The 26,678-nt window shown below is 40.8% G+C and overlaps 1 protein-coding gene across 1 annotated transcript; it reads left to right on the top strand.

Annotated features, from left to right (window-relative positions):
* Window positions 1-6,140: 6,140 nt before the first annotated feature.
* On the top strand, window positions 6,141-24,863 carry LOC129559564 (aldo-keto reductase family 1 member C3-like). The gene is made up of 9 exons (XM_055431467.2): window positions 6,141-6,233; window positions 13,216-13,383; window positions 14,500-14,616; window positions 16,601-16,678; window positions 17,096-17,218; window positions 20,381-20,490; window positions 21,620-21,785; window positions 21,980-22,062; window positions 24,691-24,863. Exons 1-9 carry the CDS (start codon window positions 6,141-6,143, stop codon window positions 24,731-24,733), a joined length of 981 nt encoding a protein of 326 aa, XP_055287442.1. The 3' UTR covers window positions 24,734-24,863.
* Window positions 24,864-26,678: the final 1,815 nt, after the last annotated feature.

Here is a 26,678-nt window from a genome sequence, read left to right as displayed (position 1 = left end):
GTGTTTTTTCCATTATAATACAAGGCCTCCCAGATGACCAGAATAAGTTCTATAGCAATGAAAGAGAATATTTCATTAGCTCTGTCATACAAATATTTGATAACCCTTAGAGGAACTATTATAGATGGGGTTGATAACTCAGATAGCCAGATCATCTCTTCCAGTTCATATGTTCTATGATTTCCTGATTGTATGACAGGCTAGGGAACCTAAGTGGAAGATCAGTGTGTGTGTGTGTGTGTGTGTGTGTATCTGTGTATCTGTATGTATTTTTCTTTTTCCTTTTTCCAGATCTAAGGCATATCCACACACCCACTCTATCTGGACCTTGCTCAGGGTATCTCAACTGGTCTTTTTAAGAAAAAATAGGTTCTACTTTTTTTCCAAACAGCCATAAAACTTGGCACCAAATCACAATAACCTATTGGCTTTTATTCTTAATGACTTCCCTGAGGGGGGAAAAAGCATTTGCATTTCAGTCCATACTATTCTGACATATAATACATTCTTGCATGCATTTATAAGTCTTACATGCACCTTCCCATAGGTTCTCCAAGGTTAATGCTATTCCAAAATATCATTTCTACATTTTATGTCATACTGGGGATATGGAATAATTTCTGGTAGGCCTCCCAGGTGGCAGAGTAGTAAAGAATTTGCCTGCCAGTGCAGGACACACAGGAGACATGGGTTCAATTCCTGAGTCAGGAATATTCCCTGGAGGAGGAAATGGCAACCCACTCTAGTATTCTTGCCTGGAATATCCATGGACAGAGGAGCCTGGCAGACTACAGTCCATAGGGTAGAAAAGGGTCAGATATGACTGAGTAACTAAGCACAGGAGTTACATTGTGGAGGAAAAAGAGTCCTCTTTTAGGGCTCTATAAAAATTCAGGTGAGAGATGATATTGACCTGGACCATGGAATGAGCAAGCAGTAAAAGTGGTCAGAAGTTGTTAGAATTGGAATATATTTTAAAAGCAGAGTCAACCAGAATGTACTTATGGGACATAAGGGGGAAAAAAAGGGGGATCATTTCATTACTAGAGGGGTCCTCGGTGGTGGGGAACATGGTTCCCTCCCATCTCTGTCTTCTCCAGTTCAAGTCCACCCTGCAGTCAAATCCACAAACTGGATTTTTACTGACAGGGAGCCAGACCAACTTCCTCTTTGCTTTCTCCTAAATCCTAAGGTGGGCCCAGGAATTTGCATTTTTATAAAAATTTCAGAAGTAAGTTGAATGCAGCTATTCTGTAGACTGATATTTGGGAAAACCCTTTTATTTATTTATTTATTTTTTAACTCTTTATTTTATATTAGAGTATAGCCAATTAACAGTGTTGTGATGATTTCAGGCAGACAGCAAAGGGACTCAGCCGTATATATTCTTGTATCCATTTTCCCCCAAAACTTCTCCTATCCAGGCTGCCACATAACGTAGAGCAGAGTTCCTTGTGTTATACAGTAATTCCTTGTCAGTCACCTCTTTTAAATATTGCAGTGTGTATGTGTCCATCCCAAACCTCTAAAGATCCTTTCCTCCCATTGGGAAGACCTTTTAGAGTTTGAGTTGTTCATGTTTTTTTTTCTTTGGGGACATCTAACAACACCTAACAGGTGTATTTTATGAGTCATTACCTGCTTCTTTCTTCATAAGGAATCTAACATCCCCAGTGCAATGCACTATTGCCTAACCATTCTTGTGCTCTAACTTTTGCTCCAGTCATACTGCATTCTGACTGCTCTAATTTCTAAACAAACATAGAAATGTAGCACAGGTTGATATAAGTTCAAATCTTATCAATTAAGAAAATATAATTATTACTGATTCATGTTGTTGTATGGCAGAAACCTAAACAACATCATAAAACAATTTTCCTCCAACTAAAAAAAATTTTAATGCATAAAAAAGAAAATGTTGCCATAGTTCTGGGCTATAGGGAATGGATGAGTGAGCTTTACTTAATAGGGGCAGGCTTTGTGTCTTTGACCCTGGAACTGAATAAGAATCCAAGAGCAGTTTTCTATCAGTTTGCCAAAGCCACATCTGCGTACATGTGAAAGCAAATCTAGTGTTACCTGGACGGTGAGTAATGAGCTGTCTCCCTTGGATCCACTACACGTGTTGTGTATCTTAAGTGTGTTGTGCCCACCAGGTCAGGGTTCTTCCCCAAAAGGGAAACTAAAGAGGCTTTAGAGATGAGGAACACAGACTTGACTGAAAACCACTTCAAAAGTTTGTGACCAAATAATAAGATGAATGACCTTGAATTTCTGTATATTTGAGGAGTAGTCCTTGATGTGTTTCTACTGTGAATGCCAAAATTCAGACATGAAACCTTCCAGATACTGTCTGAGAGAGACTTTTTGTGACTTGATGTGGGATCTTTTCTCCCAGCATGGTCCGAAGTTGTCTTGTATCCACACCCTCATATAGGCGATTGTATTAAGACTTTTTTCTTGTTTTTGTTTTGTATCAACAATTAGACATTAGGACCTTGAAGCATTAACCCTCTCTTGTCCCTCTGAAGCTGGGCTGACCATTCAGGCAGCTGGACCTGAATACACAAAAGACTTGGGACAATGGGTATCTCTGTGGAGCTAGTTGGGGGTACTCCCAAGTCTTGTTTCTGTATCTAGACTTGAGCATGTTCTTCAGCTACCATTTTCCAAGAAAGATCAATTCCAAGAAGATTGAATAACTGTGTTTTCTTCTTATTCATCTGAATTTGTGGGTGGAAATCATGAACACCATATTGAGAAGACTTTTCTAGTTATTAGGACAAGAGCAATAAGTGTACTTGCTCTAGGATATGAAGAAATTGTTCTCATTGAAGATGGATTGGATGAACACTCAGCAGATGTTGAAAAGCACGTTACCTAAGAAGAGCTCTTTGAACTCTTGCTTGTGAATCTGAGCATTTCTTATACATTATTATTAACTCAACTATAACAAATATGTTTATTGATGTAACACTTCATTCCTCTTGTGATCTGATTGCACTTATTCTGTGAAGGCAGGAGGAGAAGGAGACACAAAGGATAAGATGGCTGGATGGTATCACCGACTCTATGGACATCAGTTTGAGCAAGCTCTGGGAGTTGGTGATGGATGGGAAAGCCTGGTGTGCTGCAGTCCATGGGGTCGCAAAGAGTCAGACACAATTGAGTGACTGAGCTGAACTGAACTAAATAAGAGCTCCTTGAACACTTCCTTGCAAATCTGAGATTTCTTTTACATTATTATCAGCTCCTTCTATAATAAAGATGTTTATTGATGTAGCACTTTATTACTGTTGTGATCTGATCACACTTATCCTCTGATTGTGACTGGCCTTCAAGTTCCTGCAAACTCTGAGATCCGGTAAGTGCAAGAATACAAAGATGAAGAAGAACAGGTGGTGATTCTGAGAATGGAGGGGAGGGAACAGAAGCAGGAACCAGGGAACATGACCAAAGCACCTGGGCCACTGTCACCTGGAGCTTACCATCATCCTGTCCATAGAGTTACTATGGTTTGGGATGCACTGTGTAGAAAACTGAGGTCAAAGAGAAACAGAAATGCCTATTGGAGGATGTGGAGAGAATACAACAGAGTGCTTGGTGTGATGTTTGTGGAACAATGTGCTTCCATTCCTGAGTGTCAGCTGTTCACATAGAGATTGTGACAGTTTCTACCATGTCCATGTCTGCTGGTTGGGAAACACTAGGACTAGTTCAAGGTGTAAATCCAAATGCGCTTAGAAAATGCTTTGAATTCAGTAAGGAAGAGAAATGGTGGTAGTCATCACAAACTCAGAAAGAGTGAAGAAATAGAAAAACTTTACATTTTTCTTCAGTAGGCGGGGATAATCAGACAGTTAATTATGAAAATAGATAGCAAGGAGATCCAACCAGTCCATCCTAAAGGAAATCAGTCCTGAGTATTCATTGGAAGGACTGATGCTGAAGCTAAAACTCCAATACTTTGGCCACCTGGTGTGAAGAACTGACTCATTTGAAAACACCCTGATACTGGGAAAGATTGAATGCAGGGGGTGAAGGAGATGACAGAGGATGAGAAGGTTGGATGGCATCACCAACTCAATGGACATGAATTTGAGTAAACTCTGAGAGTTGGTGATGGACAGGGAAGCCTGGTGTGCTGCAGTCCATGGGGTTGCAAAGAGTCGGACACGACTGAGTGACTGAACTGAACTGAAAGGATTAAAGAGTAAAGGTCACCAAGAGAACTTGGCAGTTGAGCCAAGCGATTTGAGATAAAGTTTTAGGGTGTTTCCAGGAAGTTCCACTTCATTAAGCCTTATAAATGTGATTTGCAGTTTTTTTTTTTTTTCCTTTTGGTGGATTGCCTTTTCACTACTTTTGTATTAATAGTTTCCTTTGATGCAAAAACATTCTGAGTTTTGATGAATACTGATTTACCTATTTTTTCTTCTGTTGCCTGTGCTTTGGTGACATATCCAAATCTAGTGTCATGAAACTTCCCTTCTAGTTTTTCTTCTAACAGTTCCATATTTGTGTCTTGATTGTGTAAGTCTTTGATGCGTATTGAGGTTTATCTGTGTGGGGAGTGAGTATGTTCACAATTGGGCACCTGAAACAAGTGCAAAATACCCACTCTTTGTAGATTTGTGTCATATCCTGACTGGCCTTCACTAGTTAACTTGGTATGCTTTAGTCCTGGGATTAGCCCAATAGTCAAGCTAAAGGCAATGAGTTCATTTCTGAGTCAGCATCTTGCCTGGAGTAGGTGTGCCTCTTTGATTGTCCTGAATATATGGCTGTTTTTAAATGCCCTCTGTCCCCAAAATCCACACCCCAGTTCTACTCAGGGTTTTATATGCTCTAGTCTATGTCGCCACTCTTACTCTCTTGTCCCTGGCACCATATATATATAGTCTCCCCTGCAAGAGTAATGAGCTATTTCGGCTGCTCTTCAGTTTAAACCTAGGCTTAGGTGAAACAGACACCAGTCTTCAGGCAGCCACCAAACAGGTTAGAACATTGCATTAAGGTTTTTGTGATCAGTCTTGCTTGCTGGAGGCAGCTGGGAACAGAGCTGCCACCCATTATAGATCAAGACTTCACTGTTCAAGTCAGGGGAGAGGTAAGTGTGAGGAAAAGCACGATAAAATGTCCTTCCTCTCGGTTCTGGAATTTTCCTGATTGTGTGTTCAATGTGTTCCTGTAGATTTTGGCTGTTTGACTGTTTCCAGAGCTCCTGTGAAGTTTTTCATCTGGTTTCTGATTGTTTTCTCACATTTCTAAGGGAGAATTCAACACTTCCTAGCTCACCATTTTGCTGACATAACCCTATGTGTTAAATTTTATTTGACCTCACAACATCCCATTGTATCAATGCATATTGATCTCCCTAACTCTTCCCTTATTTGTTATAATATAACTTGTGTACAGGTTCTTCATTTATGACTAACCATTGAGCAAGATAGTAAAGTACATGAAATCGTTATCATTTCCTTTATGATATCTTTCTAAAAAGTTATATAACTAAGTCCAAGGATTAACCCCTGTAAGGGTCTGTTTGCACACTGCACAAGGTATCAAAAAGCTATTAATAATTAATCTCCAATAAACACTTTGTCAGAATGTGTGGTTTGGGTATTCTTTTCAGGATCTCAACACTATCAGGTCTGGATAGCAACATAATTATGGTGGTAGGAAAAGTAAAAAGGCAAGTTTATTTTCTTTTGAAGTTTTCTTTATTAAGGAATAAGATTTTATAAAATGTTTATTAATCACTCCCTTAAATTGTGTGATTCTGTGAATGTGTGTATGTATGTACAGTAAAATAGTTAAATTTTTTGAATTGATGTTTGATCAATATTAAGATTCATATTGGAAAAATGAAAAAAAAGTGTGGAAATTTCTAGTGTAACATATGGTCAATAATTGTTCAATCTCATCATTATATAGTTTAAGATTGCACTGATAAAGAAGCAAACAAGTTAATTGGCTTCAATCCTCTTCTTTTGCCCTGGGTACTGGTTTCACCTTGCCCCTCCTACAATGTATCTGCTAACTCTGGAGAATGCAGCTGGGGCGTGACCATCCTGGTGTTTATAACTTGTGAAGGAAGGCAGAAGGGAAAAATCAGAGTCTGCTTGGTCAGAGGAGAAATGGCAATGGGTTCCAAATACCAGAAGAAAGTGAAGCTTAATGACGGCCACTTTATTCCTGTCCTGGGATTTGGCACTTTGGCACCTCCAGAGGTAACAGTTGTGATTTGGGGTTGAGATATAAATAGTAGTGGATGTGACATGAGCACAAGGGACTTGAGTTGTCAAGCACTGAGCTCCTGTGTGACTCTGGGAGGATCATGTGGTTCCACTAACCAGGCTAGAACCATGCCCTGTGAAAGGGGAGAGAGCATCCAGTCTTCACTCTGCATCAGGGTCTGAGGCTGTGCTCACCTACAGTTTGCTCTGGGTTCCCCTCCAGTTTCCATCTCTTTCCCAGCTTCGCAGAAGAGGTGAGACTCAGCTGTCGAGAACACTGATTGTCAGCTTCTTGGCTTTGAAGGCAATTGCAATGGTGGGGTTTCTCTGTGTATTTCATTAAAGAACTCTTCCCTCCTTCCAAAGTAATACTTGACCCAGAGCAGTATCTGAGGTGCCAGGTCCTGAAGATGAGGTGACTGAAATCTAATGGGAGAGAATTGCTTATCTACTGCAGGATAGCTACTCGGCCAGGTGACACAGGGCAGCTGTGCTTTGCCTTGTGTTTCTGTTTCTGCTTGGAAACTTTTTCTGATGGGAACTATAGTATCATTTGAGGGGATAAGCTACAATCTTACAGGTCAGGCTTCATACTGTATCCTTGGGTTTTGTAGTGTCTTTTTATTAAAGTATAGTTTTCAGTCCTTGGACATAAGAGGGACTAGTGGACAAGTCTCTAGACTAGAAGCCAGAAACGTTGCTGCCAATCTTGCCTTTAGAGTACATAGTTGTGACAAGGGACTGGTCTTTAAATTTTGAATCCAATTTTTCTAATTTATAGAACAAAAGAAAACATTCAGAGACATTTTGCAGATAAAAGACGAGGATTGTTTATTTTGTGAAATCTGATGGGCGGAGGGAAGGAAGTGTCCAGCCTAGTACTGAGCTCACTGGTTCATTCCTCATTACATCCCACAAGGCATGCGGCCGTCAGGAAAACCAGGACTAGACCCAACAGGGGGACCTTGAACCAAGCATCTAACTCTTTGAAACATGAAAGATTCTGGATTACAGAAACATATTGCAATATTATTCAGCTTGAAAAGGGAAGTTAATCCCACCATCTGCAACCACACAGGTGAACCTGGAGAATAGTAAGCAAAGTGAAATAAGCCAGAAATAGAAAGACAAATACTGCATCATTTCTTTATAGGTAGTATCTAAAACATTGAACTCATAGAAGCAGAGTGTAGAGAAATGGTGACCGGAAGCTGGGGACAAGGATGGGAAAAATGGAAAGATGTTGGTCAAACGTCCAGACCTTTTGTTATGTGATGAATGTCTGCAGACCTGATGTACAGCATGGTGACTATACTTAAATATAATGCATTATATTTTGAAATTTTATAAGAGAATAGATATTAAGCATTCTCACAAACACTCCCCAAAAGTTAGCTATGTGAGATGATGGATCTGTAAACTAGCTTGATTGTGTTAATCATTAACAAAAGTTAGTTACATGAGAGCATCACTTTGTACAGATTGAATAGATACAGTTTTTCTTTGGTGTTTTCTGTGTGATATCGTGGTAGACAGAGGTATTAGATGCTTTCACCTGATGCATTTCAGGTCAGTTCAGTTGCTCAGTCATGTCCAACTCTTTGTGACCCCATGGACTACAGCACACCAGGTTTCCCTGTCCATCACCCAACTCCCAGAACCTGCTCTAACTCATGTCTATCGAGTCAGTGATGCCATCAAATCATCTTGTCCTCTGTTATCCCCTTCTCCTCCTGCCTTCACTCTTTCCCAGCATCAGGGTCTTTTCCAATGAGTCAGTTCTTCACATCAGGTGGCCAAAAGTTAGAGCTTCAGCTTCAAAATCAGTTCTTTCAAGGAATATGCAGGACTGATTTCCTTTAGGATTGACTTGTTTGATCTCCTTGCAGTCCAAGGGACCTTCAAGAATCTTCTGCAACACCGCAGTTCAAAAGCATCAATTCTCTGGTGCTCAGCTTTCTTTATGGTCCAACTCTCACATCCATACATGATACTGGGAAAACCATACTTTGACTAGACAATCCTTTGTTGGCAAAGTAATATAGCTGCACTTTAATATGGTGTCTAGTTTGGTCCTAGATTTCTTCCAAGGAGCAAGCGTCTTTTATGCCTTCATGGCTGCAGTCACCAACTGCGGTGATCTGGGAGCCCAAGAAAATAAAGTCTGTCACTGTTTCCATTGTTTTCTCATTTATTTGCCATAGATGCTTATTGATACCACCTTCAGGTAATAGGATCGGTAGTTTGGTGAATGGTGCTTATTGGTACTTCTTTTCACCCCACATATTTGTATCTTAAATCTAGTACATGTCTCCTCTCACCATGCCCCCCGCTAAAGAGAATATTGCAAATTTCTCATCATTGGTGTGTTCAAATTTTAATTTTAAATTAAAGTCACTATACTTCTTTGAACCTAGACCAGACCAGTGTGATTTAATATGGGTTAATGAATCAGGGTTCCCTTGGTGGCTCAGATGGTAAAGAATCTGCTTGAAATGAGGGAGACCTGAGTTTGAGCCTTGGGTTGGGATGATCCCTTGGAGAGGGAACTGGCAACCCACTCCAGTATTCTTGCCTGGGAATACCAAGGACAGAGGAGTCTCATGAGGTACAGTCCAGTCTTTGCTTTTATCATACATCTTGTACCTTTGTTGATTTTGCTTCAGACATCTCACGGTATAAATCCTATCCTTGACTACAAGTTTATTCTGAGGCCTTTGGGTTCTTCCAGCAAATCACTGAAACTGGTGGTGCACTTGGAGTCCTCTGATGCCTGTGATCGCCTGGGGTTGCAGGGTTTTGGGGTGACCATTTAATCACTGACCAGAAACGTACAGGGAAACTGTCATGGGTCCATCACCACAAATACAGGAATAAACAAAGGCATGAAGAAATGTTGGTTCTTAGTACGATCAAACTCGTGCCTTCAGTTCAGTTCAGTCGCTCAGTCGTGTCCGACTCTTTGAGACCCCATGAATCACAACATGCCAGGCCTCCCTGTCCATCACCAACTTCCGGAGTTCACTCAAACTCATGTCCATCGAGTCAGTGATGCCATCCAGCCATCTCATTCTCTGTCATCCCCTTCTCCTCCTACCCCCAATCCCTCCGAGCATCAGAGAATTTTCCAGTGAGTCAACTTGTCGCATGAGGTGGCCAAAGTATTGGAGTTTCAGCTTTAGCATCAGTCCTTCCAATGAACACCCAGGACTGATTTCCTTTAGAATGGACTGGTTGGATTTCCTTGCAGTCAAGGGACTCTCAAGAGTCTTCTCCAACACCTCAGTTCAAAAGCATCAATTATTCGGCCCTCAGCTTTCTTCACAGTCCAACTCTCACATCCATATATGACCACGGGAAGAACCATAGCCTTGACTAGACGGACCTTGGTTGGCAAAGTAATGTCTCTGTTTTTTAATATGCTATCTCAGTTGGTCATAACGTTCCTTCCAAGGAGTAAGCGTCTTTTAATTTCATGGCTGCAGTCACCATCTGCAATGATTTTGGAGCCCCAAAAAATAAAGTCTGACACTTTTCCCATTGTTTCTCCATCTATTTCCCATGAAGTGATGGGACCAGATGCCATGATCTTAGTTTTCTGAATGTTGGCTTTAAGCCAACTTTTTCACTCTCCTCTTTCAATTTCATCAAGAGGCTTTTTAGTTCCTCTTAATTTTCTGCCATAGGGGTGGTGTCATCTGCATATCTGAGGTTATTGAAATTTCTCCCGGCAATCTTGATTCCAGCTTGTGCTTCCTCCAGCCCAGCATTTCTCATGATGTACTCTGCATACAAGTTAAATAAGCAGCGTAACAATATACAATCTTGAAGTACTCCTTTTCCTATTTGGAACCAGTCTGTTGTTCCATGTCCAGTTCTAACTGTTGCTTCCTGACCTGCATACAGCTTTCTCAAGAGGCAGGTCAGGTGGTCTGGTATTCCCATCTCTTTCAGAATTTCCCACAGTTTATTGTGATCCACACAGTCAAATGCTTTGGCTTAGTCAATGAAACAGAAATAGATGTTTTTCTGGAACTCTCTTGTTTTTCCCATGATCCACCAGATGTTGGCAATTTGATCTCTGGTTCCTCTGCGTTTTCTAAAACCTGCTTGAACATCAGGAAGTTCACGATTCACATATTGCTGAAGCCTGGCTTGGAGAATTTTGAGCATGATTTTACTAGCATGTGCCGCCGCCGCCGCTAAGTCACTTCAGTAGTGTCCGACTCTGTGTGACCCCATAGACGGAAGCCCACCAGGCTCCCCCGTCCCTGGGATTCTCCAGGCAAGAACACTGGAGTGGGTTGTCATTTCCTTCTCCAATGTGTGAAAGTGAAAAGTGAAAGTGAAGTCGCTCAGTCGTTTCCAACCCTTAGCGACCCCACGGACTGCAGCCTACCAGGCTGCTCCGTCCATGGGATTTTCTAGGCAAGAGTACTGGAGTGGCTTGCCATTGCCTTCTCCGTACTAGCATGTGAGATGAGTGCAATTGAGCGGTAGTTTGAGTATTCTTTGGCATTGCCTTTCTTTGGGATTGGATTGAAGACTGACCTTTTCCAGTGCTGTGGCCACTGCTGCGTTTTCCAAATTTCCTGGCATATTGAGTGCAGCACTTTCACAGCATCATCTTTCAAGATCTGAAATAGCTCAACTGGAATTCTATTACCTCTACTAGTTTTGTTCCTAGTGATGCTTTCTAAGACACACTTGACTTCACATTCCAAGATGTCTGGCTCTAGGTGAGTGATCACGTTATCGTGATGATCTTGTTCGTGAAGATCTTTTTTGTACAGTTCTTCTGTGTATTCTTGCCACCTCTTCTGAATATCTTCTGCTTCTGTTAGGTCCATACCATTTTTGTCCTTTATCGAGCCCATCTTTTCATGAAATGTTCCCTTGGTATCTCTAATTTTCTTGAAGAGATCTCTAGTCTTTCCTATTCTGTTGTTTTCCTCTATTTCTTTCCACTGATCACTGAGGAAGGCTTTCTTATCTCTCCTTGCTTTTCTTTGGAACTCTGCATTCAGATGCTTATATCTTTGATTTTCTCCTTTGCTTTTTGCTTCTCTTCTTTTCACAGCTATTTGTAAGGCCTCCTCAGACAGCCATTTTGCCTTTTTGCATTTCTTTTCCATGGGAATTGTCTTGGTTCCTGTCTCCTGTACAATGTCACGAACCTCTGTCCATAGTTCATCAGGCACTCTATCTATCAGATCTAGTCCCTTAAATCTATTTCTCACTTCCACTGTATAATCATAAGGGATTTGATTTAGGTCATATCTGAATGGTCTAGTGGTTTTCCCTACTTTCTTCATTTTAAGTCTGAATTTGGCAATAAGGAGTTCATGATCTGAGCCACAGTCAGCTCCTGGTCTTGTTTTTGCTAACTGTATCGAGCTTCTCCATCTTTGGCTGCAAAGAATGTAATCAATCTGATTTTGGTGTTGAGCATCTGGTGATGTCCATGTGTAGAGTTTTCTCTTGTGTTGTTAGAAGAGGGTGAGTTCTATGACCACTGTGTTCTCTTGGCAAACTCTAGTAGCATTTGCCCTGCTTCATTCCCCACTCCAAGGCCAAATTTGCCTGTTACTCCAAGTGTTTCTTGACTTCCTACATTTGCATTCCAGTCCCCTATAATGAAAAGGACATCTTTTTTGGGTGTTAGTTCTAAAAGGTCTTGTAGGTCTTCAACTTCGGCTTCTTCAGCATTACTGCTTGGGGCATAGGCTTGGATTACTGTGATATTGAATGGTTTGCCTTGGAAATGAACAGAGATCATTCTGTCATTTTTGAGATTGCATCCAAGTACTGCATTTCGGACTCTTTCATTGACTATGATGGCTACTCCATTTCTTCTAAGGGATTCCTGCCCACAGTAGTAGACATAATGGTCATCTGAGTTAAATTCACCCATTCCAGTCCATTTTAGTTTGCTGATTCCTAGAATGTTGACATTCACTCTTGCTATCTCCTGTTTGACCATTTCCAATTTGCCTTGATTCATGCAAAAAACATTCCAGGTTCCTATGCAATATTGCTCTTTACAGCATCGGACCTTCCTTCTATCACCAGTCACATCCACAACTGGGTATTGTTTTTGCTTTGGCTCCATCCCTTAATTCTTTCTGGATTTATTTCTTCACTGATCTCCAGTAGCATATTGGGCACCTACCGTCCTGGGGAGTTCCTCTTTCAGTATCCTATTATTTTGCCTTTTCAATCTGTTCATGGGGTTCTCAAGGCAAGAATACTGAAGTGATGGTTTGCCATTCCCTTTCCAGGGGACCACATTATCTCAGACCTCTCCACCATGACCCGCCCATCTTCAGTGGCCCCACACGGCATGGCTTAGTTTCACTGAGGTAGAGAAGGCTGTAGTCTGTGTGATCAGATTGACTAGTTTTCTGTGATTATGATTTCAGTGTGTTTGCCCGCTGATGCCCTCTCGCAATACCTATAATCTTACTTGGGTTTCTCTTACCTTGGTCGTGGGGTGTCTCTTCATGGCTGCTCCAGCAAATCGTAGCCGTTGCTCCTTACCTTGGACAAGGGGTATCTCCGCAAGGCCGCCCCTCCTGACCTTGAACTTGGAGTAGCTCCTCTCGGCCTCCTGGGCCCATGCAGCTGCCGCTACTTGTGCCTTCAGTTCAGTTCAGTTGCTCAGTCATGTCTGACTCTTTGTGACACCATGAATCACAGCACGCCAGGCCTCCCTGTCCATCACCAACTCCCGGAGTTCACTCAAACTCATGTCCATCGAGTCGGTGATGCCATCCAGCCATCTCATTCTCTGTCATCCCCTTCTCCATCTGCCCCCAACCCTTCCCAGCATCAGAGTCTTTTCCAGTGAGTCAACTCGTTACATGAGGTGGCCAAAGTATTGGAGTTTCAGCTTTAGCATCAGTCCTTCCAATGAACACCTTAGTAATCTCTTAATCATAAAAATATTCAACAACTGCTTTTCTTGCTTACATAGGTTCCCAAGAGTGAGGCTCTGGAGGTCACCAAATTTGCTATAGAGGTTGGATTTCACCATATTGACTGTGCTCATTTGTACCAAAATGAAGAGCACGTTGGCCAGGCCATTCGAAGCAAGATTGCAGATGGCACTGTGAAGAGAGAAGACATATTCTACACTTCAAAGGTTCTGTGTGTGCTGTGTGTGTGTGCATGTGTATTCAAATGACTGGGGGAAGGTGACAATTATGTAATAGGGTCAGTAGTTTGCTGAACAGAGCTTATTGGTGCCCCCCCTTTTTTTCATATATATTAAATCTAGTGTCTTAAATCTAGTATCTTTCTCCTCTCAATGAGCCCCTCAAAGAGAGTAATTGTAACTTTTTCATCATTGCTGTGTTCAAATTTTAATTTTAAATTAAAGTCACTTTACTTCTTTGAACCTAGAGCAGAGCCATGTGTTTTAGTACAGGCTAATTAATCAGTGCTTCCCTGGTGACTCAGATGGTTAAGAATCTGTCTGAAATGCCGGAGGCATGAGTTTGATTCCTGGGTCGGGAAGATCCACTGGAGAGGGAAATGGCTACCCATTCTGGTATTGTTACCTGGGAATCCAATGGACAAACAAGCCTCGTGGACTACAGTCCAGGGGTCACAAAGATTCGGACACAATTGAGTGACTAAAACTATACTATATTTACTTAATGAATACTTTATTTACTTTACTTATTTACTCCCAGACAACCGGGGAGCAGATTATAACTTTTCTTATCATCTGGGATGCTTCTCGAATTTCTTCACACTCTGAATCTCAGTTCTCTTTTTCAAGAGCAAGAGAGCATTTGAGAGGCACTTTGTGCATTATACAAAATCTATCCAAAGTGTCTCAAATTATGTTCTGCTCACATTAATATGTTCAAAGCATTTTTTCCTACAGTTATGTAAACAAGATAGTAATTAACTTTGAGAAGATGGATTGTTTGATCAAATTAAACTAAGTGTGTGCTATTACGCTCTATCAAGCATAATTCAGTTGATGGTCATGGTAGTTATTTGATAAAGTTATTTACATCTTGATTCATTTCATTCCAATGTGAAAGATGTACTGATGACAAATTCAATCAAATAATGAAATCTACAAGGATGCGTTAGATAAAGAATGGAACTCAGGAAGAAATGGAATGGTTTTTCCATGGTCATCTCTTTCTAACCAATAATAATGTCTAATTATTAAGTGAAAGAAGACAAGCACAATTATATACAACAATCATTTCCCACAGCTTCCTTTGTTTAATCTCTGCAGGTTTGGTCCACTTTCCTTCGACCAGAGTTGGTCCAACCAGCCTTGGAAAAGTCACTGAAAGATCTTCAACTGGAATATGTCGATCTCTATATTATTCATCATCCAGTGGCTCTGGTGGTAGGTGATTTGTGTGATCACCTCTGTTTTATTTCTTGGATCAGAATGTCTACAACTTGCATGGATGGCTGATAGGATTTTTCCTAGTAGGTCTGAAAGAATGGTTACACTAGAGTAGAATCCCCTAAGTAATCATTTGTGATCATCATTTTGGGGAGGTTCTTTGAATCTCTTACCTGCCTCCAGAGAAATGAGTTAAATACTCTGAGTCTCTCAGCCTCAAAATCTTGAGGAAGTAGGAATAGGCAAGTTCTGCACATGGTGCTGATTAGGTTTCAGAGTCTGAGGATCTCACTAAAGAGTTTGGTGAAGAGTGCTGAGTGCTGACACAGCCTCACACCTGAACAGGATGAGGTCTTCTCATCTCTCACCCTTTCACATTTCATGGATTTGGTAGTGTCCTTCTGGGTGTGTCTAAACCTCACAGTCTTCTCAGGACTCAGGAGACTTTGCCTCCCCTGGCGCCTCTGTTCACAATGACGTTTTGCAGACTGCACTTAGCTGTTAAGAACTGTATTATATGGAGGAGATTTTTCCAGTTGTTCCAGTGGTTAGGACTGTGTGCTTTCATTCCTGGGTCAGGCTGTTTTGAGGGAGTGAGTTCAATTCCTATTCAGGGAACTAAGATAGCAAACCCATGGCAGAGCCAAAGCAAAGTAACAAGAACAAAGTCTATTATGCAGAACTCATTTTTAGAATATAGAATTCTACTCAAGTCATCCTTTGCCAAAGAGTTTATTGGACTATGTAGATGGCAATTCCCATCTACATAGATTTAAGGATTTCAAATACTTGATAAAAATGTCTCCAGTATTGTATTTCTTGTAATGACATCATTCTTGATTTGCTTGATGTTTTTCTCAGCATTTTCTATCATTGACAGATTGACCTTGATCAGTTCAAGTCTCATTGTCCTTGAGCAGTTCAAGCTTCATCAGTCCACAGTGTTTGAGAGTATGTCTGCATCTCCCACATAACTTAACAGAACAAGGAGAACCTTGATTTTTCATGTGTACACCCTGAAGCTATCTGATGTTCAGAGTGCAAAGGAATTCTGATATTTAGTCCAGGTCAAGATTGCAATTTTTATGCCAGCAGTAAGGCATAACTTTCTGTTACTCTCTGCACAATAGAGGAGGTCTTCATAGAACCATTCAATTTCAAATTCTTCAGTGTTACTGGTCAGGACAGAGACTTGGATTACCATGATTTTGAATGGTTTGCCTTAGAAATGAACAGAGATCATTCTGTTGTTTTTGAGATTGCATCAAGGTACTGAATTTTGGACTCTTTTGGTGATTATGATGGCTACTCCATTTCTTCTAAGGGATTTCGGCCCACAGTAGTAGGTATAATGGTCATCTGAGTTACATTCACCCATTCCAGTCCATTTTAGTTCGCTGATTCCTGGAACTCGACGTTCACTCTTGCTATCTCCTGTTTGACCATTTCAAATGCCTTGATTCATGGACCTAAATTCCAGGTTCCTGTGCAATATTGCTCTTTACAGCATCGGACCTTGCTTCTATCACCAGGCACATCCACAACTGGGCGTTGTTTTGCTTTCGCTCTGTCCCTTCATTCTTTCTGGAGTTATTTCTCCACTGATCTCCAGTAGCATTTTGGGCACCTACGGACCTGGGGAGTTCATCTTTCAGTGTCCTATCTTTTTGCCTTTTCGTACTGTTCATAGGGTTCTAAAGGCAAGAATACTATACTGACGTGCTTTGCCATTCCTTTCTCCAGTGGACCACATTTGTCAGAACTCTCCTCCATGACCCGTCTGTCTTGGGTGGCCCGACATGGCATGCCTTAGTTTCATTGAGTTAGACAAGGCTGTGGTCCATGTTATCAGATTGGCTAGTTGTCTGTGATTGTGGCTTCAAACTATCTGCCCTCTGATGACCTCTCTCAGTGCCCGCTCTCTGGCTGAGTGTGGAGAAATTATTTGGTAATGTCTCTAAAATGACTGCTTCTATTCTAGCCAGGGGAGGCACTCTTCCCAACAGATGAAAATGGAAAAATGATATATGACTCAGTGGATCTCTGTCGCACATGGGAGGTGAGTCGTAGGGAAGGAGCCAGGTGAGATGGGAACCTCCTTCATTTCTTCCACCTGTGAGAATGGGCTGTGGACCACCAGACTCAGCAGTTCATGAATCTAAGGGCTGTGATGCTGGGGTTGTGGGGGAGGAAACCATTGTTGAAATGTTGACAGAGAAGAACAGTGGAGGAGAATTTGGGAACGTGAAGACAGACATCTATTTCCTTCCATGTGATGTATCTTCTCTGGGGTTTTTCTAAGGAGGAGACTGTAATTCTTCTTGTGTCATGAACCCCTTCCCCTTTTTTCTTCCTTATAATCAATGCTAATTCTTGACAAGAGACACTTTTAATAATTTTTTTTGCAGCCATTAATCTTGTTCTATTGCCCATTCCAAGTGATTGTTCATGACTGCTCATCACCCCTCCCTCCCAGGCCCTGGAGAAGTGTAAAGACGCAGGGCTGACCAAGTCTATTGGGGTGTCCAACTTCAACCACAAGCAGCTGGAGAAGATCCTGAACAAGCCGGGGCTCAAGTACAAGCCCGTCTGCAACCAAGTGAGCAGCTCGGTTCCTCTCCCTCCTGTTCTTCAGAACCTCCTTCTTGCCCTGGAGCCAGATGTCTGTCTGTCCTCCCCTCCTGTTCATCCCACCTTTGGAGACAGACGGTTCTAGAGTGCAGAGCCTCTGTCTGCACAATGTGAATAGAATCTAAAACAGTATCTTTGATAAGATCTGGGTGGAAAAGGTGGGGATGGCTTCCTGCTAAATTGTGATGAAGCCTGAGGGAAGGTAATGGGGTTGAAGGGGATTAGACTAGTCCCCCAGTACTTAGAGGAAGGAGGTGTTGCTCTGAGCCGAAAGCATTATCAGAAATCAGCATGAAAGTGCTCAGATGAAGCTGTGTACAGGAAGGAAGACCATGAAAACCCAGAAAGGGAAGTAAATACAGAGAAAAACCAGGTGAGACAGGTGTTCAGGGTTTGTGTGAAGTTTGGAAGCCTGAATCCTTAGTCTTGGTGTCCCAGCTTCAACAGGGAGCACAGTACAGAGAAATGTGCTGGAGACTATGAAAGTCACCCGGGTTAGACGATGAAGTTAAATGCTTGTGGGGTCCTGACAGTTGATGGAAGGATTACTCAGGATTTAGAGCAGACCTTGTGATTTACTCAGTCTTATTCTGGTTTCCACATCTATTTCTAGCATAAAATTGTTAAACACATTTTTCTGTGTCTTTCCGTGCTCATCCTTTTTTTGGTTCTATTTTCACTTTGTGAGAAAACTTAACATGAAATCTATCCTTTTACCAAATTTTTAACTATAAAATGGAATAATGTTGTTAACTCTAGGGACAATGAAGAAAAAGAGAAGTCGCTCAGTCATGTCCGACTCTCTGCAACGCCATGGACTGTAGCCTACCAGGCTCCTCGGTCCATAGGATTTTCCAGGCATGAATACTGGAGTGGGTTGCCATTTCCTTCTCCAGGGAATCTTCCAGACCCAGGGATCAAACCCGGGTCTCCCACATTGTAGGCAGACGCTTTTCAGTCCAAGCTACCCGGGAACCTACTGAGGACAGTGGTGTACAGCAAATCTAGAATTTATTCATCTTGTATAATTGAGATTCATTAGGATTAGCAATTCCTGGTTTATCCCACCTCCCACCCTCTGGTGACAAGCACTCTACCATTTAATTCTGAGTTTGACCCCTCTCCATATATATTATAACTTATATATGATATATATGTCATGTAGTATTTATTCTTCTGCAATGGTCTTATTTCATATGTACCAAAGTCTTTAAGGTAAAACTTTCAATTAAGGGTAAAGAATCTTCTATAATTCAAGAAATAGTCATTTGTATCAGTTATATATGTATATGTATATATATAAATATATATAATTGTCTCAGTTATAAAAATTAGGAAATTAATGTGATCCTGGCATTAGTTTTGTTTTGCTCCTATGTTCTCATGTGAAAATCTTCAAATATTAGAGAAGTTAGGAGTATGGCAGGGAATATATATATATATATATATATATATATTATTTTGCTGATCTGGGTCTGACTATGGTTCCTATGTCACTTTAAATCATCTTTATCAAGCACTTTGAACTTAGAATGGTCAATCTTGATGTTACCAAGATATCCAGACTAGTTTTGACAAATAGAACGTATTTATCATTGTTATTTTGTGATGCTAATTAACTTGTTTCTGTAATCCTAGATTATGTAAATTAATAGTTAAATCTGAATGACTTACTATATTAAGGTTAAATATTTTATTTGGTCTTCCATCCTGTACACAGTTTCATCTGAGCACTTTCACGCTGATTTCTGGTAGTGCTTTCAGCTCAGAGGAACACCTCCTTCCTCTAAGTTCTGGGGGACTAGTCTAATCCCCTTCACCTCCATTACCTTCCCTCAGAAAATGTCAGTTTAATGGCTTTGTCCCTTAAATGAACCCTGGTTGGAAGTGCATAGTGACAAGTTGTCCCACTGTGTGTGACAGTACCTTTGTTTTCCTGGTAAAGCTATTAATAGCTCTATCTTTTATTTGGAGATGTGTATTTTCCCTGTCGAAATTACCTAGTCATATGTTGAACGATAACCATCATCAGGGGAAGTTTGATTTCCCCCAAGTTTTCACGTAATGGTTGAGAACCCATTGATGACTTCTACCTGAATTAATTCATTGGAATGTTTTTCATTATTCTCCATTTTAAATGCTCTTTTTAATCTTCTGACCTGACATTTTGTTGTAAAAACAAAATTCCTTCATTAATTCAGGATAAAATATACCTATTCCCTGGTAGCTCAGCTGATAAAGAATCAGCTGCAATGCAGGAGACCACAGTTCAATTCCCGGGTCAGGAAGTTCCCCTGGAGAAGGGATAGGCTATTCACTCCAGCATTCTTGTACTTCTCTGGTGACTCAGATGGTGAAGAATCTGCCTTCAATGAGGGAGACCTGGGTTTGAACACTGGGTTGGGAAGATCCCCTGGAGGAGGACATGCAACCCACTCCAGTATTCTTGCCTGAAGAAGACCATGGACAGAGGAGCCTGGTGTGCTACAGTCCATGGGGTTGCAAAGAGTTGGACATGGCTGAACGACTAAGTACAACATTCCTATAAGACTGTAAAAATCTTCATTCCTTCCCATTAATTGTCAGTTTCTGAAAAAGGATTTGTTCTAATAGTCATAGTCTGTGGCGGAAAATGGGTTTTGCTCTTTGGGATTTTTATTGCCTCTGTGCGCTACATTTGCTTTCATTCATAACTCCCTTTGGTTCTCAAATCTACTCAAATGTCACCAGTGGGAACCCATCAAAGTGGTTCTTTTGTCCTTCAGACATTTCTTCATAGTACTTTGTGCAATTTCTTTCTTTCTGGCATAGTTTAATGTCCAATGCTTAGAAAGCTCTTTTCCTGTCCCAGATCTGGAATTAAGCATGCGTGTTGGGGGTGTTCAGTGGTGTTCAGCAACCAAGATCTGGTCCATAGAATTACTTGCTTTCAGTAATGTCATTATTTTTTACCTTCTCAGAGAACAGAGATATAAATTTCTTTTTAAAATATTTCTCTCCTTGGTGGTTCCAGTCGTAATGTGATGTGACACAATTTTTTCTTTAGCATATATAATTTTTACTTTTAAGCTTTCTCTGGCACATTACCTTTCCATATAATCTAACACTCTTCTATACTGGCATTCTACAGGTGGAATGTCACCCTTATCTCAATCAGAGCAAGCTGCTGGAGTTCTGCAAGTCACATGATATTGTCCTCGTTGCCTATGGTGCTCTGGGATCCCAACGATCATTACAATGGTAACAAATGTTATTGATGGCAACAATGAGTTTACCTAAAACTCTATTTTTGATGAATATGTTATCATATCTCACTCAGTGCTTCGAAGATAACTCTCAACAGGCAAAGGGGAGACAAGACAGATGGGAGAAATTCTCTTTTGTCTTTGCATCATCCAGCCAGTTTTCTTACATTGCATTTGTCTTGTATATAGATTATAACACAAATCTCTACTTTAAAATCTCTACATACTCCCCCACTTGAAAACTAAGACATAAGCTTTGTCATAATTTACTTACTTATGGACTGATGAACACATTACTACTAATAGACTTTCCAAGCTTCCCTCACTTTGTGTCTAAAATCAGGATAGCATTAGTTGCTCAGTCGTGCCAGCTCTTTGTGACCCCATGGACTGTAGACCTCCAGGCTCCTCTGTCCATGGAATTCTCCAGCAAGGGATACTGGAGTGCCTAGCCATTACCTTCTCCATGGATCTTCCTGACCCAGGGATTGAATATGCATTGCAGGTGGGCTCCTTACCATCTGAGCCATGAAGGAGGCCCCAAATCAGGATAATAATATGTAATTCCCAGGTGTCTCATGATTGAAAAATAAGCATAATTTGAAGCATTTTGTAAACATTTGTAGAAGAATTGCACAATGTAAATAATGATGAAAAACAAGGTTTTAATTTTTAGACTACTCAACTTTTATCAACACCTGAGACAAGTGTAAGTTAAAGGAAAAAATCTTTTGCAATCCTTTCCATCACGTTCTCCTTTCAAGCCGTTGTCTTTACTTTTGCGCTCTGATTGGAGAAGAAAACAACCACAGAGAAGTAAAAAAGAAACAAATCCATGCGTTCGGCAATTACAGTCTCAACTCAATAATGCACCCGATTCACCTGCAGATCTTTGTAAATACAGAATGGAAGGTGACACACCGGAGTTTCTGATTCAGTTTGTCTTCAGCTAAGCCATGGAATTTGTGTTTCTAACAAGGTCCCAGGAGATGCAGATGCTGCTGGTCCATGGACCACAGTTTGAGAAGCACTGGTCTAGAGTAGAGATACTGGTCTCTTGGGAAGCCTCTTCATAAACTGACCACTCAGCCTCAGCTCCTCAGGACTTCTGAATTTCCTTTCAGGTTGGACCCAAACCTCCCCCATCTCTTGGAGGACCCGGTTCTCTCTGCCATTGCCCAAAAGCACAAGCAAACTCCAGCTCTGGTTGCCCTTCGCTATCAGATACAACGTGGGGTTGTGGTCCTGGCCAAGAGTTACAACAAGAAGCGGATCAAAGAGAACATGCAGGTGATGATGAGTGGGGCTGTGGGCAGAGGGTTCCTAAGGGTTATCCTTCACGAGGGTCATTCCTTGTCCAGCTGGGACAGGCACAACTTCCCTGTCCTCTCTTCTCGTCTGCATCCATCTGAAATGTCCTCCAGTCTCCAGGGTAAGGCCTGCTCCTTGGGACAGAGATTAATATGATTCTTCCTTCCTTCCAGGTGTTTGACTTTGAGCTGACTCCAGAAGACATGAAAGCAATCGATGGCATGAACAGAAATATAAGATATTATGAATTTCTAATGTAAGTGACTGTTTCACATACACAGTCTTTTGTTTTGTTTTCTTTTGTAGCAGGCAGGTCAGCAGGGGATCTAAGCTTTTCAAAAGCTTAATTCTTGGAAGAGAGTCTTGATTTCCACTGTGAAAGTAAACCAGGGGCTTCCTGCCAACCTCAGAACAGAGGTTTCCTCCAGAACTCCGTCTCTCACCAACAGAATGTGATTGGGTCCAGGACAACTCAGAGTTGACATCGTGGTGAATCCACTGCTTTGTGTCCCTAATCCCTGTGCCTGGTGTACCTCCTCTCAGGGCCAAGGGACCTAGTAGACACAGAGGGCACAGTGTCTGCAGTTCACTCCTCTTTCAGAAAGTGAAAGTTAAAGTGTTAGTTGCTCAGTCTTGTCTGACTCTCTGGGACCTCATGGCCTGTAGCCCACCAGGCTCCTTCCTTCGGGAATGGATGCAAATGTTTCACCTTTAATTCTTTATAGAATCAGGAGGAAATGATACACAATGACTGTGTAATAAGGAATCCACCCTGAATTACATGCATGCTTATCCTAACAAAATTGTAGATGTATTGTTGATACTGTTTATGAAGGAGGGACCCATGAAAGCCAACATGCTTCATTGTGAGAAGTCACAGTGAGCCTGCCTCCACCCCCTCCCCTAAGTGTCTGGTGGATTTTCTTCCTGATGGACTTTTCTTTACCAAGACACCATCTATTTCTTCCAAATTTATCTCTTTATTGACCTTTCCCCCATCACATCTCCCATTTCCTCATCCTTAAAATGTCACCAAGTGAATTATAAGGAGATCATGAGCTTAACGGATCCTCCAGTGACTGCTGTGTCCTTAGTAGGACACTCCCAGGTAAGATTGTCTGGGTCTTCTGTTTCCTTGAGTTCAGATTTACCTCAGTGTAGCCTTTGTCCATCAGGGGTCCATTCCCTGGCGAGCTCCTATCTCCCTGACTTTGACTTAGTCATTAACATTGAATTTCATTTGAAAGGGCTGATGCTAAAGATGAAACTCCAATACTTTGGCCACCTCATGGGAAGAGTTGACTCATTGGAAAAGACTCTGATGCTGGGAGGGATTGGGGGCAGGAGGAGAAGGGGATGACAGAGAATGAGATGGCTGGATGGCATCACCGACTCGATGGACATGAGTTTGAGTGAACTCCGTGAGTTGGTGATGGACAGGGAGGCCTGACGTGCTGTGATTCATGGGGTCGCAAAGAGTCGGACACGACTGAGTAACTGAACTGAGCTGAATTGAATTACTACAGGAGGATGTAGGATTGAAAAAACAGAATACGGATCAAACAGGGAGAAGTTGGAAGGGAGTTTAGAGAGAAGGGAACACAAATTAGTGATGAAATGAATTTTAGTTTCAAATGAAAGATCTCAAAACTTCTCTTGTTTGTAGTTCTCACAGTCTTCAGTCATATCTAACTTTTTGTGACCTTATGGACTGTAGGCCACCATGGTCCTCTGTCCGTGAGATTCTCTGTCCATGGAAGATGCTTTACCCACTGAGCTACTTGGGAAGCCACCTTGTCTGTAAAGAAGATATAATATATATATATATATATATTTATATATATATATATATATACACTCATGCTTATGGCCTTCCTAGGTGGTCGTAGTGCTAAAGGACCTGCCTGCCAATGCAGAAGACACAAGAGGCGCATTTGATCCCTGGGTGGGAATCCCCTGGAGCAGTGCAGGCAACCCAGTCCAGTGTTCTTGCCTGGAGAATCTCATGGACAGAGAAGTCTGGTGGGCTATAGTCTTTAGGGTTGCTCAGAGTTGAACACAACTGAGCGACTTAGTGTGTACGCATACATATGTATATGTATATTATGATTCTGAAAAAAGACATGATGAAAAATGAGAAAAGATAGCAAGTTACTTTTCTGTTCTCAGAAACTGCTAAGTGTATTCTGTGTTCTCCTTCATTATGCTGTGAATGCCTAAACTTACTCATGCTTGTAGGTTTATTTCCATAGCACAGCTCCTGGCACATGGAATGGCTCAGGATGCACTCTATAATGAATTGAGTTGAAAAGAACAAATTTCGAAAGAAAAATCAGACTATAAGGAAGGAAACCAGAAGTAATATTAAATAATAAATAATGAGTGTAGTCATATAATACAAATTAAGGAAGCAGTAATCACATTTTATAGGTATGATTATTTAGGTGTATGTGATATTTCTTCAGTTTTATGTAATTCCTTAATGGAAGCACCCTGGATTTTGGGATATGCTCAATATTATTTTGAATGGATGTGTGAGAAACAGCAAGGAATTCCTTACCTGTGATCCTTCTCACGACATAGGGTCGAAAGTGATATTGAAATGATGTCCACAGTTAGTCCTTAGGTCTTGCACCCTCTTGTAAATTGAAACCTGAGTCAAACTACCTGTCACCGTGGAGTGAATATTGCACTTGAATGTTGGGACTGGACGTGCATGTGCCGTGTGCACTTGGAGCAGACACCTGCTTGTGCTTCTTGGGGGGAAAAGATGAGATGTGTTTCTGGATTTCCAGTTTCAGCCCATCCTGACTGCATCACAGAGTAATGGTTTCTATGACAACATGATATATTTGATAAATTATTCCTCCTCTTTCTCTTTCAGGTGGGCTGATCACCCTGAGTATCCATATTCTGAAGAATATTGACTGTGAGCTGTCCACCATGCATTCTACCAGGACTCTTTTTAGGGTTCTGAAGAGCATTTCTGTACTTGGTGGAGGTGTTTAAAAGAAGTTTCTGACTTTTGAAAGCTGATTTATCTTTTAAAAATTTTATGAAATAATAAAGATTTCAAATAGAGATACCAGTTTTCCTGATTAGAAAATAATTTGGAAAATAAAAGAAAGGATGAAAAATAAAAATAACTTCTGGTTACCCCTTTTAATAAATTTGGTGTGTATTCCTTTGAAAATGAATCAGCTGATCTGAGAAATAAATGGAAAATTTTGTTCGAGACAAATTTGAGAACTATAACCCAGGAAGTGCATCTCAGAAAGCTCTGGGAACTGTCTGTCCTCTAGAAGTCAAGGCGCAGGGATGTAAGTTGAAGATGGAGGGCTCTGCATGAAAAGACATATCGTTGACACTGTACATAATGCAGAACTAACCGTCATAATGGTAGGTCATATGACCTCTTGCATGATCAAGAAAGAATTTACCTTTCAAGAACTGTCTTACCGATGCTGGGAGAATGTTGCTTTCCATGGTTGAGCAGGTGTTCCCGCTGATGAGGGAGGTCTGGTCCATGCATAATGCAGAAACACAACTCACAGTGAGGAGAGAAGAGTGCAAAGGGCAGAGAAAATTTTTTTATATTTAAGTTTTTCTTGTCATAAATTATAAATTTAATTTCATACTTTCATGATTCTCCTGTACAATAATGTGTGCCTATTTATTTACAATTTGAAATAATCTTCAATATACAGGTTTTATACCCCCCCCTTTTTTTTTTTTTTACTTAGGGTAAGTATTTTTGTAATCTGTCAAGTGTTATCTGATGTTTGCTAAAGGGGAAGGGTTTGGGAGAGGGCTTGATCGGGAGGTTGCGGCTAGCAGATGCAAACTATTATATATGGATTGGATTAGCACAAATACCAACTTACAGCACAGGGAATTATATTCAAAATCCTATGATAAACCATAATGGAAAAGAATATGAAAAAGAATGTGTATATATATATATGTGTGTGTGTGTGTGTGTGTGTGTAAATGAGTCAGTCACGTTGCTATAGACAGTAATTGGCACAACATTGTAATTCAACTATGCTTCAATAAAAAATGAACTAAAAAAGTTCCAGTATTATATTTTACTTCTTATAATGCTTCCCAGGTGGCTCAGTGGTAAAGAATCAACTTACCAATGCAAGAGACTCAGGTTTGATCCCTGGATTGGGAAGATCCCCTGGAGAAAGAAATAGCAACCCACTCCAGTATTCTTGCCTGGGAAACCCCATGGACAGACTGTTAGGCTACAGTCCATGGGGTTGTAAGAGTCAGACTTGACTTTGCCACTGAGCATGCATGCGTGTTATAAAGCAGTGCATCTTTTCAATTTATTTAATTTTAATAACTATTAGAATGCCTATATTTAAAATTTTTATTGAGGTATAGTTGGCTTACAATGTAGTGTTAATTTCTGCTGTCTAGGAAATGATTGGTATATGTGTGTGTGTGTATAAATATGCATGTATATATATGTATGTATGTATGTAAATGGAAACCCACTCCAGTTTTCTTACCTGGAGAATCACACAAAGAGAGAAGTCTGAAAGTCTACAGCCCATAGGGTCGCACAGAGTTGGAAGTGATTGAAGCAATTTAGCACACACACACACACGCATATATATATATATATTATATATATATATATACATATATGCTTACATATAGGTTCTTCTTCATGCTAAACATTTTGATTAGTTCTTATATGTTTTGCTCTTTATTCATTGATTTATTAAACAAAACTATTGAAAAATTTTAGTAAGACAATTGTTTTATCAATAAATAAAATAGATAATATTAAGATAAATTCTTGAGTTGATAGTCTAGTGGAGAAGCAGACTGAATGATATCAGCAGTATTTAGCTGTTA

This window comes from Moschus berezovskii, chromosome 15 (genome assembly GCF_049115385.1).
Source record: "Moschus berezovskii isolate FMDL1 chromosome 15, NW_MosBer_1.0, whole genome shotgun sequence".
NCBI classification, from domain to species: domain Eukaryota; kingdom Metazoa; phylum Chordata; class Mammalia; order Artiodactyla; family Moschidae; genus Moschus; species Moschus berezovskii.
The sequence above is the reverse complement of the archived record's forward strand: the minus strand, read 5'-3'. Positions and strand labels throughout refer to the sequence as shown.

What these genes read in the sequence shown, in the direction of transcription:
- LOC129559564 (XM_055431467.2), top strand. Translation starts at nt 6,141, where the DNA reads ATGGCAATGGGTTCCAAATACCAGAAGAAAGTGAAGCTTAATGACGGC. An exon ending in GCACTTTGGCACCTCCAGAG is followed by an intron (nt 6,234 to 13,215) that starts GTAACAGTTGTG and finishes TTGCTTACATAG; the next exon opens with GTTCCCAAGAGTGAGGCTCT. An exon ending in ACAAGCCCGTCTGCAACCAA is followed by an intron (nt 17,219 to 20,380) that starts GTGAGCAGCTCG and finishes GGCATTCTACAG; the next exon opens with GTGGAATGTCACCCTTATCT.